The sequence below is a fragment of the Ilyonectria robusta genome (assembly GCF_021365365.1).
Source record: "Ilyonectria robusta strain PMI_751 chromosome Unknown BGZ61scaffold_64, whole genome shotgun sequence".
Taxonomy (NCBI): Eukaryota; Fungi; Ascomycota; class Sordariomycetes; order Hypocreales; family Nectriaceae; genus Ilyonectria; species Ilyonectria robusta.
The window spans coordinates 70,672-84,616 of NW_025764498.1; the positions used below are offsets into that span (position 1 = coordinate 70,672).

Sequence of the window (13,945 nt, forward strand, 5' to 3'; positions counted from 1 at the left end):
ACTCCAAGAACCTTCGGACCTTGCCGTCAAGAAACTCGTCGTCGTCCATGACGCCGTGGTTGTGGTCGAAGTTCGGGATTCTGAAGGTTGGAAAGGAGATTCTGAAGGTTGGAAAAGGTGAGAGTATGTAGAAAAACTTTTGTTGGCGAATTTTTCCTCTTTGTGCCAGCTGTCAGCTGCCGGCCAGCATGTGACGTGCGCCGGCGGAAAACTTTGAACTCACCACAAAGGTACGTAATTTTCGATGACTTGATTCACAAAATCAGTGCCCCGAAATATTCGACAAACGAACATGCCTTATCCTACCTATCGAGGCAGGTGCACTGAGGGCACAACTGAGGGTACAGTGGAGTTGGCGCCGAGCAGTGGTTTGGCGCTATTGGCTTGGAAATCAATCACTCAAACAGACTGGCGAGCGACGTGTATTGTGCTTCAATTCAATCACTTCCTTGCTCTTTCGGTGAGTTGCCATACTGTCTCAGCAGTGAATCATGACCTATTTTTCACACAAAACGTCCATTAAAAAACCCTGATTCGGTGGGAAATAACCACTCAGCATTCGTGCCTGCGAGATTCTTCTATTCTACATTATTCTGAGGTGGAGCACCGGGTTGTCCACCCCCCGAGTCGGCAATTCACCTGCAGTTCCTCAAACCTCATTCACTACCTACGCTTCGAGCTGGTGCTTAGATCAACAGCGGCTCCTTATACATAGCATTAGTAAGACTCGGGATATGTAACCTGTTCTATCCCCCCAGCTAACGTCTGTTCCCTCGACAGCTCCTCCCGCTCCAACATCTCCAGTACGATGGCAAATCCTCACGGACCAAGTCCTCCTGGTAGCTCCGACCCAGGGACTACTTTCCTGAGATTCGCCAGTCATTTCCGATCGGCTAGAGACTTCCCCGACACTAACATGCAGCTAGATCGCAGACACAACTGTTGCAGCCGACCCCAGCCCGAACAATCGCGCGCCATGACGACCTTAGCGATCAGGAGAAGTTCCAACTAAAGGACTTGATGGAGGAGTGGATCATGAGCATGAGTCGTCCGGTTATGGACCTCAACAATGTGACCGTCCCAGATGTGCTGTTTCGCAGTCTTCTGATGAAAATCCTCGAGTTATGGAAATCGAATATCACTGGAAACCCACGACCTTCGATCCCTGAACGCACAGCAAAGGAAGCAAGCATCATGGTCGGAACGCTGCGAGAATCCCACCCACCCTCCAAAAAACGAAAACATGGACAGGGGTCCCCCGAGATTCAGACTGCGCGCCTCGCTGGAGCACCGATTTACTTGGCTCCAACCCTTCAATATGGTGAGGAAAACGTTCGCTGGATGTGGCGAGATGGCAAAGGCCAGTTGGCCAACTAGGCGTTCGTTCAACTGAACCCTGGCCTGACCAGGAAACAAGCCAAGATCAATCTCATGAACCATTACGACGCCTGCGAACGACTCCGTGTCAAGAACTTCAACTCAGAGCTGGCGATTTGTCTCGCGCGCCGGCGCATCGTCCGATTCGCCCGGCGGGAGGACAGTCAAGCGAACCCGAGGGTTCACTCGGACGACTGCGCAGCTGGATCTGTCGAGTTGGAGCTTATTCAGGATGTTGTTCACAGTATGTGGGACGATATTGAGGCGATAAAGAACGAGGTTGACAGCACTCGTTCGAATGAGACTGGATATGTGCTTCGATTGGGTGGTGGTTGTTGGTGTTTTCTTCCGTTTTACTGATTCACTTGGGCATCTGGAAACCAGGCATTCGGGTATTGGGAATGAGCATTGGGAATCGGGCTTTGGGAATTGGGTTTCTGGGCATCGGGTCATGGCCTGCTTTTGATTCGGGCGGTTTATCGCAAGCGATCACGGGGCAAACATCGGTCTAAATACTTGCGATGTAATTACTATCAACATCAACCGAGACTCTACATCTAATATTCCGATAACAACCCCTTGAGAAACCGAACAGCCGGGTTGATTAGAACCGGTGCTGGAATAAATATGCATAATCAAACATACATCTCGGCATCGCGCCGATAATCGTTCCAGATGTAGCATCTCGCTAAGGGGCATTCCCCAAAGTGCCAGAATGTACTCGTGTAGAAAGTAATCTGCCCCAGGAGCATGAGCACGCATCCTCGAAGACAGCAAAGCGGATCCGGTTTGGAGGAGAGACGTGGGTGAACTAGTATCTCGTCAGCAGGTCATAGCATTGGGTAGAAAATGCTTGAATTATGGATAAAACTGTGTTTTTCTTTACCTTGTGCCTGCAACTTGTTCACCTTGAGGGAGCAGACAGATCCCATCACCTCCCCGCAAGGGCTCTATTCCAGTGACAACTATAATTTCCATTTCCGTTGATCATTGCTTAGATTTTGCCGAAGAGATCAGTCCCTGGTCGCCTCCGGAGGTCTCTTCCGGTTCCCCCTGTTCGGAGACCAGCGGGACTTCGGATTGTCGCCCCAGCACCCCCACCCCCCCTTCGTTTAGTGATGCTTTCTCCATTCGGTCCCTCCCAGTGACGCACCGCCTACACATTCATTCTAAGAGCTGTGTAGATGTTGTGCTCACGACAGAGGTCGTAGCCCATCGGCATTCAGGGCATTTGTGGCTGGCTGAAAAACGCGATGACTAAGAACATGGAACCAAGTATTTCCGGGAGCGGCTCGGTTCCTTCACTTCCTTCGTCTCGAGGCTGCAAGGGGACTTCGTTTCCACATCCTTCCCTCTCCTGCGTGAGCTTTCTTTCATTAGTCGACTATCTGCCATGCCTCCGAACATCCTGCTGCACAACCAACCGCGCTCGTTCGATACAGTTGCCTTGGAAGAGAGCAATTTTCTGCTTTCGCTTCAACACCAAGATGCTGCTGAGAGCTTGAGGGATTCGTTGTGGAGCCAGAGGGAGCCGATCGCAGCCTTGGTCAGACACCATCTTCGCCTACAGGAAGATGACTTCTGCACGGTTCTACCAGTCGACACGTGGATTCAAGGCGGATTCAACCTCTGCATTCTCGTCATGGTGATCTCCGGCGACGTGACGAGAGAGCTGGTTTTCCGTTGTCCCATGCCTCACAAGCTTGCCGAACAACAATATCCCGGCACGGTCGACGAAAAAGTCAGTTGCGAAGTGGCTACATATGTATGGATGCAGGAGTACTCTGACAAAATCCGGATCCCAACCCTCTATGCCTTCGGCTTTGGAGACGGCAATCATGTTTGTATTCCCACTTCTTTGCTCTCCTGAATGGTGCCGATCCTAACAACTTGTTGCGACCTAGTTCACCCACGTTGCGCAACGACCGATTTACACGAGAATTTGCCATACCTCCAGGCAGTGGATGTACCGTCTCCTTCGCTATCCTTTACTCTCGAATTACACTCGCAATACGTCCGCTCCATCTGTCGATACCCCATACGTACTCTTGGAACATATTGGCCCTGACACTGGACAAATGCTTTCAAATACGTGGTCGCAGTATAAGGACGATACTGATCGACGAAATCGCTTGTTTCAGGGCATATCGCGTGTCATGCTCTCCCTTGCTCGGCTCCCACAACAACACATTGGCTCCTTTCGATTCAACGCCAGCAACGGCACAATCACACTCTCGAACCGACCTCTGACCTGCACCATGATGATTGCCGAGAACAGCGGAACGCCACGGACAGTTGAGCCTCACCAAATTTATCAGGGCACGGATACATTTGCCTCCGATATGCTCAAACTGCACGATAACCATCTGCTTCACGACCCTCACGCTGTGCGAGATGAGGACGACGCCCGAGAGCGGATGACAATCAGGACATTACTTCGAGCAGTCATGCACTCCTTCGTCTTGCCCAATCGTCGGAACGGCCCTTTTCTCCTACAGCTGACCGACTTGCATCCAAGTAACATCTTTGTGGATGACACTTGGAACGTCACTTGTTTGATCGATCTTGAGTGGATCTGCGCGCTTCCAGTGGAGATGCTGTCAGTCCCATACTGGCTCACCAACTGTAGCATCGATGCCATCATTGATGAGGAGTATGACCGCTTTGACGAGGCGCGACGGGCGTTTCTTACGATCATGGACGAGGAGAGTAAGAGCATACCGATGGAACATGATGTTCAGATCACAAGCAGCATGAGGGATGTTTGGTCTTCCAAAGGAGTGTGGTTTTGGACTTGTGTAAGGTCCCTGAATGCTTGGGTTTTCGTTTTTGAGGGCCACATCCTTCCAATCTTCTCCGCCAACAAAACGTTGGTTGTCGACCTCAACGAGGTATCGAGCTTTTGGCAACAGGGGATTGAGTCCATTGTGGAAGCCAAAGTTGATGATGAGGTGAAGTACCAGGCAAATCTTCGGGCCCTCTTTGATAGTACACCTACACCGTAAAGGAATGATAATATCAATTAATCCCTGAATCAACTCTTACGTCAACCACTAATCACTCAGTCTCACTGCTTCTTAGGTGACTTGTCCTGAAGATACTGCTGTAAAAAGTATCCACCAAGCACGACTCCAAAATACCCCACAGCATCGACGACACTCTGAACCAGCCAGCCATATTGATCGCCAAATCGTGCCAGGGGGGTTCTCTGAGCAAAGGCACGGAGCTCTCGTAGCTCGTCCCGCTCCTCTTGTGTTCTACACTTGGTTAATATGGGTAAATGTTTAAAAACGTAAAGAAGATGCTTACTGCTAAACAATGCGAGGATCGGTGCCAAGGGGGGTTGGCCCAGCCACACCATAGAGAATGTCAACCATTTGTTGACTTGGGGTCAGCGGCAGCGAGCCAGGAGCCACATTCGGGCTCGGCGCAGGGGGGGCAGTGGGAGCAGGCGGCGCGGTGGTAGACGTGGTGGAAGGCGCGGGAGCAGGCACATTATAAAGGGGGAGGCCTTGGCCGGTGGAGGAGGAGGAGGAGGTCTGGTTGCGACGGCGACGGGGTGCCATTGTTGCGAAATCTTGAATATTGGTCTGCTCAGAGTCATTTCTTAACACATGGTCATGTCTTGTTTGTGGGCCAGGCGTTGAAAAGAACTTACTCGTGGGAGGGTGGTGCAGTGTTGGTGTGAAGGAGGAAAGAAGGGAAAGAAAAAGTGAGAAGGAAAAGAATAATTTAAATATACTGGGATCAGTCAGTTGGCAGCTGTCGGCAGCTGCCAACTATTCTACCAGAGCTGCCAACTATTCTACCAGAAAGTGCTAGACGTCCCAGCCTCTCAATGCTAGTACAGTGACAGTGCGTTACAGGAGTGACGCATTTTTTCACAATGCATTTACACACAGGATCGCCGGCCCCAACTCTACCGATTGCATAGAAAGCGCAACACATCGATAATGACTCTATCCACTATCGCTCTAATAAGTTATTATCTCAGACACCCACCACATTTGTAAATAACACCATGTTCTATGCACGTAAGTAAACTACTTTCGCAGGGAACAGAAAACATACTAAGTAGACTAGGACAGCCCTTGGTTATTGTTCTGACTCCTACACCATTCATCCTGCCAACTAAGATAAGTGCTGTAACTGTTACGTAGCAGAGTGGTTGATCTCGACGCGGATCGGGCGGCTCCATTGGACTACCTAAGATAAGTCAGCTGACTGAAGCTGACTGATGAGCTGTCTGACTGATCGGCAGATTATTTAACCGAGGACTCAACGGATGACTCATCACCCACCTAACTTTAGCTGGAGAAATTCATGCTTCTTCACCATCAAACCTGACTACTTTCTACAACAAAAAGGCCCCCCACAGCGACAATGAACCGGGCGCCGTCACAATAAAGGGGCGGCCCCGTCAGCCATTGTCAACGGCTTTGGCACTCCCTGGGCGATGCTCCTTTATTTCGCTGTAATTTAATTCTATCGCGGAACCACACTAGAGAATGGTTTAAGGATGATGAATACTGCGTCGTCGAGGAAACACACCGCACAAGCATGGAAGCATCGCCAATGTGATAATGGAAAGTAAGATATATTACAAATCTTAATGCCCACGCCACATTTAAAGAAGAAAAAAAATACGATTAAAGCTTTCGCTAACAATTGTGTTGGGGATCAAGTGGAGAGGTCTGCCCCAGGAAAAGGGTTATTTTTCTAGTCTTTAAATAGCGTAGCGCAGGGCGCTCTTAGAAATTGAACAAGCAACCTTCTTCCCTCATTGCAAGCTGCACACATGGATCTCCGCGACCACGCACTCAGTTGAATTGCCGACACTTCCTACGAATTATTTTCCTTGCGATCGGGTGCACTGCAAATATTTATTATGTCTGCTTTGCTATAGGGCTCATAGCTGGAGGTCTAAGAAGCTGACTTTTGTCTGCGGGTGGGGCGGTATTGCTAGATCTACCCAACAGCAGTGCCCGGTTTTGGTTGCGAGTCTAACTCCATCCAACAAATAATAAGTTTTGCAGCAGCATGCAATTGAAAAGTTATCCCGCCTGAAGGGATAATTCCGCCAGCATTTACCTTTGCACTGGCAAGGCTCACGCGGGGCGTAGATGAATGGCTCAGTTCAGTCCGCCAAAAGACAACCCCTTGAGTGTAGTGGCATTAAGAAACTGCAGAGAGTGGTAGTCCGTAATTCGAGCAGAAAGTTGAAAGGTTTGAGCCCTCATAAACAAGGTTGTCTCCCCGGGTTTATGAAAAATCTTATGCATCCCAATGGTAGACCTGAGCCCTTGTGCAAAGTTCGACATGCACATGCATAATGCAAAAGCCAACTGTACGGGCAACCGCTGTAGCCATATGATGTCTGTAGATAGCAATCCAAATTTGTTACAGGTTCGAACAAAGGGTTATAAAAGGGATGCTTCGCTCCTACTGTAGAGATATCAGCACATTATTCGATATCCCATTTCCAACCCTCCGCGCCTTCAATACACACTCGCGACTGTCAGACGGACCGATAGGAAAAGTCAGCTTTGCATGAGACCGGATCCGTACCGGGGTTCCCTCTGAACCTAGGATCAGTACCGGGGATGTCTGTGAACCTAGATAGAGACTTTGAACCTAGATGACCCTCAACAACCTAGATCATCGGCTAGAGACGGCTTCATCAGATCAAGGGCATCAGGGTCAGTCAGATCCCTAGGCATAAATAGCTAGCTTTCTTCCTTCCTAGACCAAAAGACAAGATCATCCATCGTCCCAAGCTGTCTCAACCAATCCAACTTGTCTGATAGCGACCGCCGTTTCCATGAAGTCCTTCATCCTCCTTTCACTCGCCTGCTTGGCTGTCAGCCTACCTAGCTATGCGGGAACTCGGCAAGCAGATCTCGACCTCCCTGACAGCGTCTATGAGTCTGGTAACGAGGAAAATGGCATTCCCTTCATTCGCCGCATCAAAGCTCATCTAGCTCTAGCCGATCCTACCAGCTTGCCTGCTCCCACCGCAGCCACACCCAGTAACGCAGCCTTGCACCGGAGGGGAGCCGGAGTCTTACTCGGTCGCCCGAAACGTCTTCCGCGCCCGCGTCGAGCCCTCCAAGACACTCTCCGAGGAGCCCTCTAAGGAGCCTTATACGGAACCCCTTAAAAAGTCTCCGCTACGCCCAAGCCAGCACGTAGATATGTACTGTCTACGTCTAGCTCGGATTGTTCTTATGACCCAACATTACAAAACTATGTAAGATTTATTATCCCGGCTCGAATAGTTGCCTCCAGCTGCGTTCAAACGATAACAAATTCTAGTCCGAGCTTTCTTCTACAGAGGAACCAAGTCAGGGCGGAGGCAAAGGCGGCTGCTACCTTTAGTTAACGACACTTCGGAGGACTTACGCTGGATGACGGTGAATACAATGGGGTGTGCCTTGCCTTTGAGGTAATTGTATCATAACGTTTCTTGCTATGTGTTTGTCCCATTGAGGTAACCATCTACAATATTATAACATGATATGTTTGTGTGCCTTGCATGCACGTTCACCCATTTTGACATCGAGGTCGTGAGCGTCCTCCCTATTCCTGCTCCGTGCTGGCAGGCTCGTAGCCACCTAGGGCAGCCGGTTCAACACATATCGCGCGACATCTCAGCTCAGGTATCAACTACTAGCTCACTCCGCTCGGACCACACCGGGAGAGCCAAAATCGCAAGTCGAGCATATTCTACCGGGACTTGCCAAAAGCATTGGATGGTCTTTGGAACCGGATCTTCGATTCAATGGAGCTGCACCAGCAAGAATTTGCTCCGATCGAGTCCCGAATCCAGCTGAGAGGGCTCGGAGGTGGGGTTGACAAGCCGAATGACAATCTCCAAGGCAATGAGTGGGCTGGAGAACACAGGGCGCCTGAGCCATATGCAGTTCTGAAAGGAGAGGGCGGAAGCGCAAAGCTCGAAGGACAGGAGTGGGCTCAGTCCCTTGGAGGCCCACCAAGGTCTTCGGGGGATGAGACTAATAGCCCAACTGGCAATCTAACTGGGGACGAATGGAGCAGGGCGACGAAGGGAGAGGAATGGTCTGGAGGCCTGCAGGGGCGGGAATGGTCTGGAGGCCTGCAGGGGCAGGAATGGACTTCGCTCCGAGGCAGGGAATTGACTGCAGCATCAAAGCCGCAGAAGCGAGCGGAGAACCTCGTCGGGGACGATTGGTGCACTAAGCTGGTCGGTAGTGAATGAGCTGAGAATCCGCGCGTTTCGGAAGTGGTGGGAGATCTGAAGGGGTCTGAATGGACGGCCAAGTTTGGACAGCAGAAACCAACCGGAATATCTCGGAGAAACGACAACGGGTGGTCCTCGAAACTTGTCGGCAACGAGTGGGCCGGAGGAATGAAAGGGTCAGAATGGACGGGACATTTGAAGGGGCCTGAGGGAGTCTTAGGGCTAAAGGGCGACGAGTGGACGGCTAAGAAGATCGAGCCATCACCGGGCTGGCATGCGTCTGGCGCCGCTGGCATGGGGGCACTGATCGGTGACGAATAGAGATTCGACTGGACGGCTGGACTGAAGGGTATCGAGTGAGCGGCTAAAGCAGCCCCTGGAGAGGAAGCAGGACGGCGCCAAATAGGGCAACAGTTTACACTGGATCAACCTGACCGTTCTCCATTCAACATGGAAAACGACTGATGTGTGGGTAGAGGTTGATCAGGCAGTATGCGAAGATCAGGTCAATGGGTGAAACACAGCTAGGAGGGACCGCTGAAGTAACAATTAAATTGAAAGCATTTAGTACTTTTGTGACCATACCCCGTTGATCCTTCAAACAATCCTCTGGCTCTGATATTTCTCGTCGCTGAGGGGCGTACTAATCTAGCTTTTATCTGCCCCCTCAAGGTGAGCAAGTTGCCGGCACAAGCTGGGGGGCATACTATGTTATTTATGCCTCTGGCCAGATATGAAAGATAAATAACTAATTCCCGGCCAGATAAGCCTCGATGGCGGAGATCTGGTCTAGTACTGAGCTCCGGCTCGTGCCCCCTTGGGCAGATCTCCTCTCGACGCTCCTCTCGAAGTCGAAGACGTCAACAATATCGGCCTCGAACTGGGGCGAGATCTGCTTGAGTTCCGGCAGCTCTAGTTCGGCGATAGAGACGCCCTTCTCCTCTGCCTTGCGGACAACGGCGCCGGCTATGTGGTGCGTCTGCCGAAAGGGTACGCCTTTCATGACTAGATAGTCGGCGACGTCGGTGGCGAGTATATCGGCCGTCAGGGCGGCCTTCATCTTCTCCGAGTCGATCTGCAGCGTGCTCAGGACGCCGGCGGCGATTCGCAGGCAGTGCGAAACTGTCTTGACGCAGTCGAGGAGGGGCTCCACTGACTCCTGGAGGTCCTTGTTATACGCCGTCGGAAGGCTCTTGAGGGTGGAAAGGAAGCCCGATGCCTGTCGACAGTCAGTTAGCTCGGGGCACAGCCCTTTCATATTTCATATCTACGAGTCGGGGCCGAACAGGGATAATGACGGACCTGACCCATGACCCTACCGGCCTTGCCCCTGATCAGCTCGAGGCTGTCGGGGTTCTTCTTCTGGGGCATCAAACTACTGCCGGTGCTGTAGGCGTCGGCAACACGGACGAAACCGAACTCGGCTGTAGACTGAATAATGACGTCTTCGCTAAGGCGGCTGAGGTGCACCATCAGCAGGCTCGACCACTGCAGGATCTCGACGACGAAGTCCCGGTCCGCGACGGCCGCCAAGCTGTTGGGGTGGACGGAGGAGAAGCCGAGATCCTCGGCGAGAAAGGCGCGGTCGATGCCGAAGGGGTTGCCGGCCAGGGCGCCGACGCCGAGGGGACAGCAGTTGGTGCGGTCCCGGACGCCGCGGAGCCGCTGCAGGTCGCCCATGAGGTACGTGGCATGGGAGAGCAACCAGTGCGAGAAGCGGACGGGCTGGGCGCGCTGGAAGTGTGTGTAGCCGGGCATCAGGACATCAATGTCTGCCTTGGCGCGGGCGGCGCAAACGGCCAGAGCGGCGCGCAGTTGTTCAGAGAGGTCGTCGAGCTGGGCTCGCACCCAAAGACGCATGTCGGTAGCGATCTGCTCGTTCCGGGACCGACCTGTGTGAAGCTTGCCAGCGATGGTCGGCCCGATGAGCTCGGCGAGACGACGCTCGTTGGCCGTGTGGATGTCCTCATCAACAGCAGGTTGGACGACAAATGTGCCGTCAGCCCACTCCTTCTCGACAGCCTCAAGGCCCGTGGTGATCTCGCGGAGCTCCTCGTCGGTGAGGAGGTCGAGCTGCCGCAGTGCCTTGGCAAAGGTGATGGAGCCCCGGATATCAGCCTCGTGCAGCGCCTTATCGAAGGGGAGCGACTCGTTAAAGGTGACCATAAGGTCGTTCATGCCCTCTGTGAAGCGACCGCCCCAGAGGAGCGTTGAGGGGTTGGACGCCATAGTAGATACTAGACGCTGGCAAAGGTGTACGGATGGCCGAGTAGTTGCGTGTTGTGTGTAATATCTAGCTATGTAAGAATGCACATATGTCTGAATGAAACCTGCCCGAATAAAATGTATGTCGCTGTGGATATCACGTGACTCACATCGCTGTCTGAAACTTACCTCAGGCCCTCGCCCACTCGCTAAGCGAACAGACGGATCCCATGGTTCTATGAGTGGGCCTACTGTACAAAGGATGCGCAGTCTTTTTGTCCAACCAAGAATTACCGTAGAGACTCGACAAATTCGCCCGTAATTTTGCACACTAATGCATGCAAATCACTGCGTAGATGTTTGACAGGTCTGCCAATTTTAGAACCCACTCCCTTAGTGCCTGTAGATCCCTCATTCATACAGTAAAATGAGGGGCATCTTGCGGGCACTAGTGTGCAAAATTGCGGGGGAATTTGTTCAGGCCGCAAGGATTAGAAAGGTTAATTGCACAGTTAGTCCCGCAGGTACTCCGTACTCCATCAGCTAATGCACAGCCCAGTGGTACTGTACATGCACAATCAACCTTCCTAATACTTGTGGCCTGTTGAGTCTTTACAGTACAATACCCCTGGTGAAATTGACTGGGAATGAAAAAGGATGGGAAAGTGCGGGGTGGTGAAGACTTTCTGACTGAGGCGAGATTTATGTGCCTTGAGGATAAGAACCCCAGCTCAGACTCCACAGCAAGGTGAAACGGTGTTTGGCCGACTTCGTCAACCTCGTTGATGTTCAATGAGGCTTCTTTGACCAAAAGTTGGATAGCATTGACGTTTCCCCCGCGGATGGCATAGTGTATGTGTAACTTAGGCCTTGGCGTCTTCTCAATCCACAGTGTGAGGGCGTGCCTGTGAAACAAACGTAGAAAGTCAACCTTGCCCATCTCCACAGCTATATTAGTAGGTACCTGGTCGTCGGGGACGTCGGATCGAGCTCCAACCTCGAGCAGGAACTCGGCAACGGCGTATTGGCCGTTTTTAACAGCATGAGACAGAATAGAGTCTTTTTTTTATATAACTGCGTTGCGCTGTTATTAACAACACCCATGTCAACTTCGTGCTTGTGCAAGTTTTCCAGGAGCGACTCGTGGGCACTCATGGCGGCATAGATGCATGCGTCTGTTATGAATCTTCTCATGGCGTGAAAACGAATATTCCAACTCGCTCCCGCCGTGCTGGTCCTCGATTCGCAACCATGGGATGTGCGGTAATATCCATTGTATCGACAGTTGCTGCTGCTGTTTCTGCGTTTGGTTTACTGATCCTATACCTGCTGCGGTTTCCTCTTCTGTTGTATCTTCCGCTGCATCCGTCATTATTGATACGGCCAACGTCCGCCCGCGCCTCCTCCAATACTAATTCTTTACTTCTGTCTGCTCCCTCAAGGTGAACAAGTTGCTGGCACAAGGTCAAAAAAACTCAATTTTATCCACAATTCAAGCATTTAGGAACACAATGCTACCACGATTACCAAATATCAAGCTTTTCGCGCCTCCTCCAATACATTATGCAACATATCCGACAACGGGCCCATTCTCAATTGCACATGTCCGTCTATAATCTTGTCTCCTCGCCAATTAATCGTCTCCTCGCCCGGTGTCGTGTATCGAATCTTCATTCCGTAATGCGCGTGTATTGGTGATCCCATTCATCGGCGTTGGCTCCGCGTCCTCTTTGTCCGATATCCGGGCCATGAACCAGTCGTACCTTACGCCGCATCATTCGGAACAACCCCGTCGCCGCTTTTTCCGCTCTCTATTCTCACTCATCGACTGTGACAACCTGGCAGTCTCGTCCCGTCGCTCCCGATCCCATGACGGCTAATGCGCTGATGATGTTATCCAAACCCTGATGAGCCTAAAGGAGTGTAAGTTTAACCGCACCCTATCAAAGTTGGCTGGTTGATATGCTTGACAATATATATAAATATTACCCTGCCCTTTCTACTTGCTATTGCGGTTCTCCTCCCTTGCCCGTCTCAGGAGTTTCCGAAGTCCCACGACCTCCTTTAGGGCCGAGTCGTGCAGCGGGTTCATCCAGTCGTTGATCCTCTCTTGCAGGTGTTTCAAAAAGGCCTTCCAAGCAGCTGAAGTGCATATCCGCTTATCCGCACCTGGTGCAGGTCGAACATCATCATCCTTGTCCAGCCAATCCAAACTTACTTCATCCATGTCTCCTATAACTCCCTCCCTCCATCGCGGCTTTCCCTCCCAGTTCGAAAAGGTTTGATGAAAGAACAGTACCTTGCTGTAGTGAATGATAGCTTCCAGTCGCTCCCCAAGATCGAGATCCATCGGCAAAATGTTCATATTGAACTGCCCTTGACTGATATAGTCCTCTTGACCCGAAAGAGCGGATCGAACCAAGACTGCAACCCACTATAGCATAATATTATCCGATGGCTTTGCTCCGATCTTGTAAATTGCCGGAAGCAATAGGTCCCATATACTGGCCTCAAGCCCGCTTTGATTACAACTCATAAGCAGCGTGGCCGCTTATATCATGTCCAGAATATCATCCCCCTAGTCCTCGCTTAAATACAGCCCCATTTCCTCCAGCATGTCTTCGTCTTACAAATACGCCAGGAAACAAATAAGTCCTATCTATATCGAGTTGAGCCGTCGCCGCCTCCGCAGTTTACACTTAGCTGCCGAGGACTCATACAGCCCCGTATCCTTGCCCTCTATCCCCTCGTTAACCAACACGCGTACATCCCGTGGCCAACGCTCCGATAATGTCTCTAGCCTATCCATACCCTGCCAAAACGCTTTCTGGATGGTGCGTCGCTGCCTGAGATCTTCTCGAAATCGCCATTTCGCCGCCTCAGCACTCTCGCCAGCAGCCCCATCCCCGCCTATGCTGAGATCGCCATCATCGTCAAATCGAACAAGCTTTCGGTTGGGCGCAAGTCTTGTATCAGGCTTCGCACTGGTTGTTGCTAGGAAGCTGATCCAATTTATACGAATTCGATCCCATCGCTCGTCGTCTTCGCCGGGCACTAGGAAGTCAATGCTTCGAAGCCAGTCTTCGCATTCCTGACGTTCTGCATCGTGGATTGGCGACACATCGTGTCGTTCATCCACCTATT

The 13,945-nt window shown here is 51.5% G+C and overlaps 7 protein-coding genes across 7 annotated transcripts; 4 read left to right on the forward strand and 3 right to left on the reverse strand.

Moving 5' to 3' along the window:
- Nucleotides 1-263: 263 nt before the first annotated feature.
- BGZ61DRAFT_524285 (uncharacterized protein) lies at nt 264-1,889 on the forward strand (the record flags this gene model as incomplete). Its single annotated transcript, XM_046252636.1, has 4 exons — nt 264-460; nt 949-1,364; nt 1,410-1,621; nt 1,762-1,889. Exons 1-4 carry the CDS (start codon nt 293-295, stop codon nt 1,887-1,889), a joined length of 924 nt encoding a protein of 307 aa, XP_046094216.1. The 5' UTR covers nt 264-292.
- Nucleotides 1,890-2,770: 881 nt separating this feature from the next.
- BGZ61DRAFT_541528 (uncharacterized protein) lies at nt 2,771-4,382 on the forward strand (the record flags this gene model as incomplete). The annotated part of the gene is made up of 2 exons (XM_046255058.1): nt 2,771-3,217; nt 3,282-4,382. The coding sequence occupies 2 exons, from the start codon at nt 2,771-2,773 to the stop codon at nt 4,380-4,382; spliced, it is 1,548 nt and encodes a 515-aa protein (XP_046094217.1).
- A 9-nt stretch (nt 4,383-4,391) lies between these two features.
- Nucleotides 4,392-5,165, reverse strand: BGZ61DRAFT_467894 (uncharacterized protein). Its single transcript, XM_046247823.1, has 3 exons — nt 5,036-5,165; nt 4,687-4,967; nt 4,392-4,634 (listed from the first exon to the last, which is right to left on the reverse strand). Exon 2 carries the CDS (start codon nt 4,941-4,943, stop codon nt 4,689-4,691), a length of 255 nt encoding a protein of 84 aa, XP_046094218.1. The 5' UTR covers nt 4,944-4,967; nt 5,036-5,165; the 3' UTR covers nt 4,392-4,634; nt 4,687-4,688.
- Nucleotides 5,166-7,141: 1,976 nt separating this feature from the next.
- Nucleotides 7,142-7,925, forward strand: BGZ61DRAFT_467895 (uncharacterized protein). Its single transcript, XM_046247824.1, has 3 exons — nt 7,142-7,307; nt 7,365-7,627; nt 7,693-7,925. The coding sequence occupies exons 1-3, from the start codon at nt 7,254-7,256 to the stop codon at nt 7,757-7,759; spliced, it is 384 nt and encodes a 127-aa protein (XP_046094219.1). The 5' UTR covers nt 7,142-7,253; the 3' UTR covers nt 7,760-7,925.
- Nucleotides 7,926-8,158: 233 nt separating this feature from the next.
- On the forward strand, nt 8,159-8,917 carry BGZ61DRAFT_487143 (uncharacterized protein; the record flags this gene model as incomplete). Its single annotated transcript, XM_046249936.1, has 2 exons — nt 8,159-8,599; nt 8,657-8,917. 2 exons carry the CDS (start codon nt 8,159-8,161, stop codon nt 8,915-8,917), a joined length of 702 nt encoding a protein of 233 aa, XP_046094220.1.
- Nucleotides 8,918-9,344: 427 nt separating this feature from the next.
- On the reverse strand, nt 9,345-10,825 carry BGZ61DRAFT_373854 (argininosuccinate lyase; the record flags this gene model as incomplete). The annotated part of the gene is made up of 2 exons (XM_046242284.1): nt 9,345-9,815; nt 9,899-10,825. The coding sequence occupies 2 exons, from the start codon at nt 10,823-10,825 to the stop codon at nt 9,345-9,347; spliced, it is 1,398 nt and encodes a 465-aa protein (XP_046094221.1).
- Nucleotides 10,826-12,800: 1,975 nt separating this feature from the next.
- On the reverse strand, nt 12,801-13,166 carry BGZ61DRAFT_487145 (uncharacterized protein; the record flags this gene model as incomplete). Its single annotated transcript, XM_046249937.1, has 1 exon — nt 12,801-13,166. One exon carries the CDS (start codon nt 13,164-13,166, stop codon nt 12,801-12,803), a length of 366 nt encoding a protein of 121 aa, XP_046094222.1.
- Nucleotides 13,167-13,945: the final 779 nt, after the last annotated feature.

Excerpts from the sequence above, each read along its gene's own strand:
- BGZ61DRAFT_467894 (XM_046247823.1), bottom strand. The coding sequence starts at position 4,943 with ATGGCACCCCGTCGCCGTCGCAACCAGACCTCCTCCTCCTCCTCCACC.
- BGZ61DRAFT_467895 (XM_046247824.1), top strand. The coding sequence starts at position 7,254 with ATGCGGGAACTCGGCAAGCAGATCTCGACCTCCCTGACAGCGTCTATG. Across the intron at positions 7,308-7,364 it reads TGACAGCGTCTATGAGTCTG|CCGATCCTACCAGCTTGCCT; the intron begins GTAACGAGGAAA and ends ATCTAGCTCTAG. Across the intron at positions 7,628-7,692 it reads ACCCAACATTACAAAACTAT|TCCGAGCTTTCTTCTACAGA; the intron begins GTAAGATTTATT and ends AACAAATTCTAG.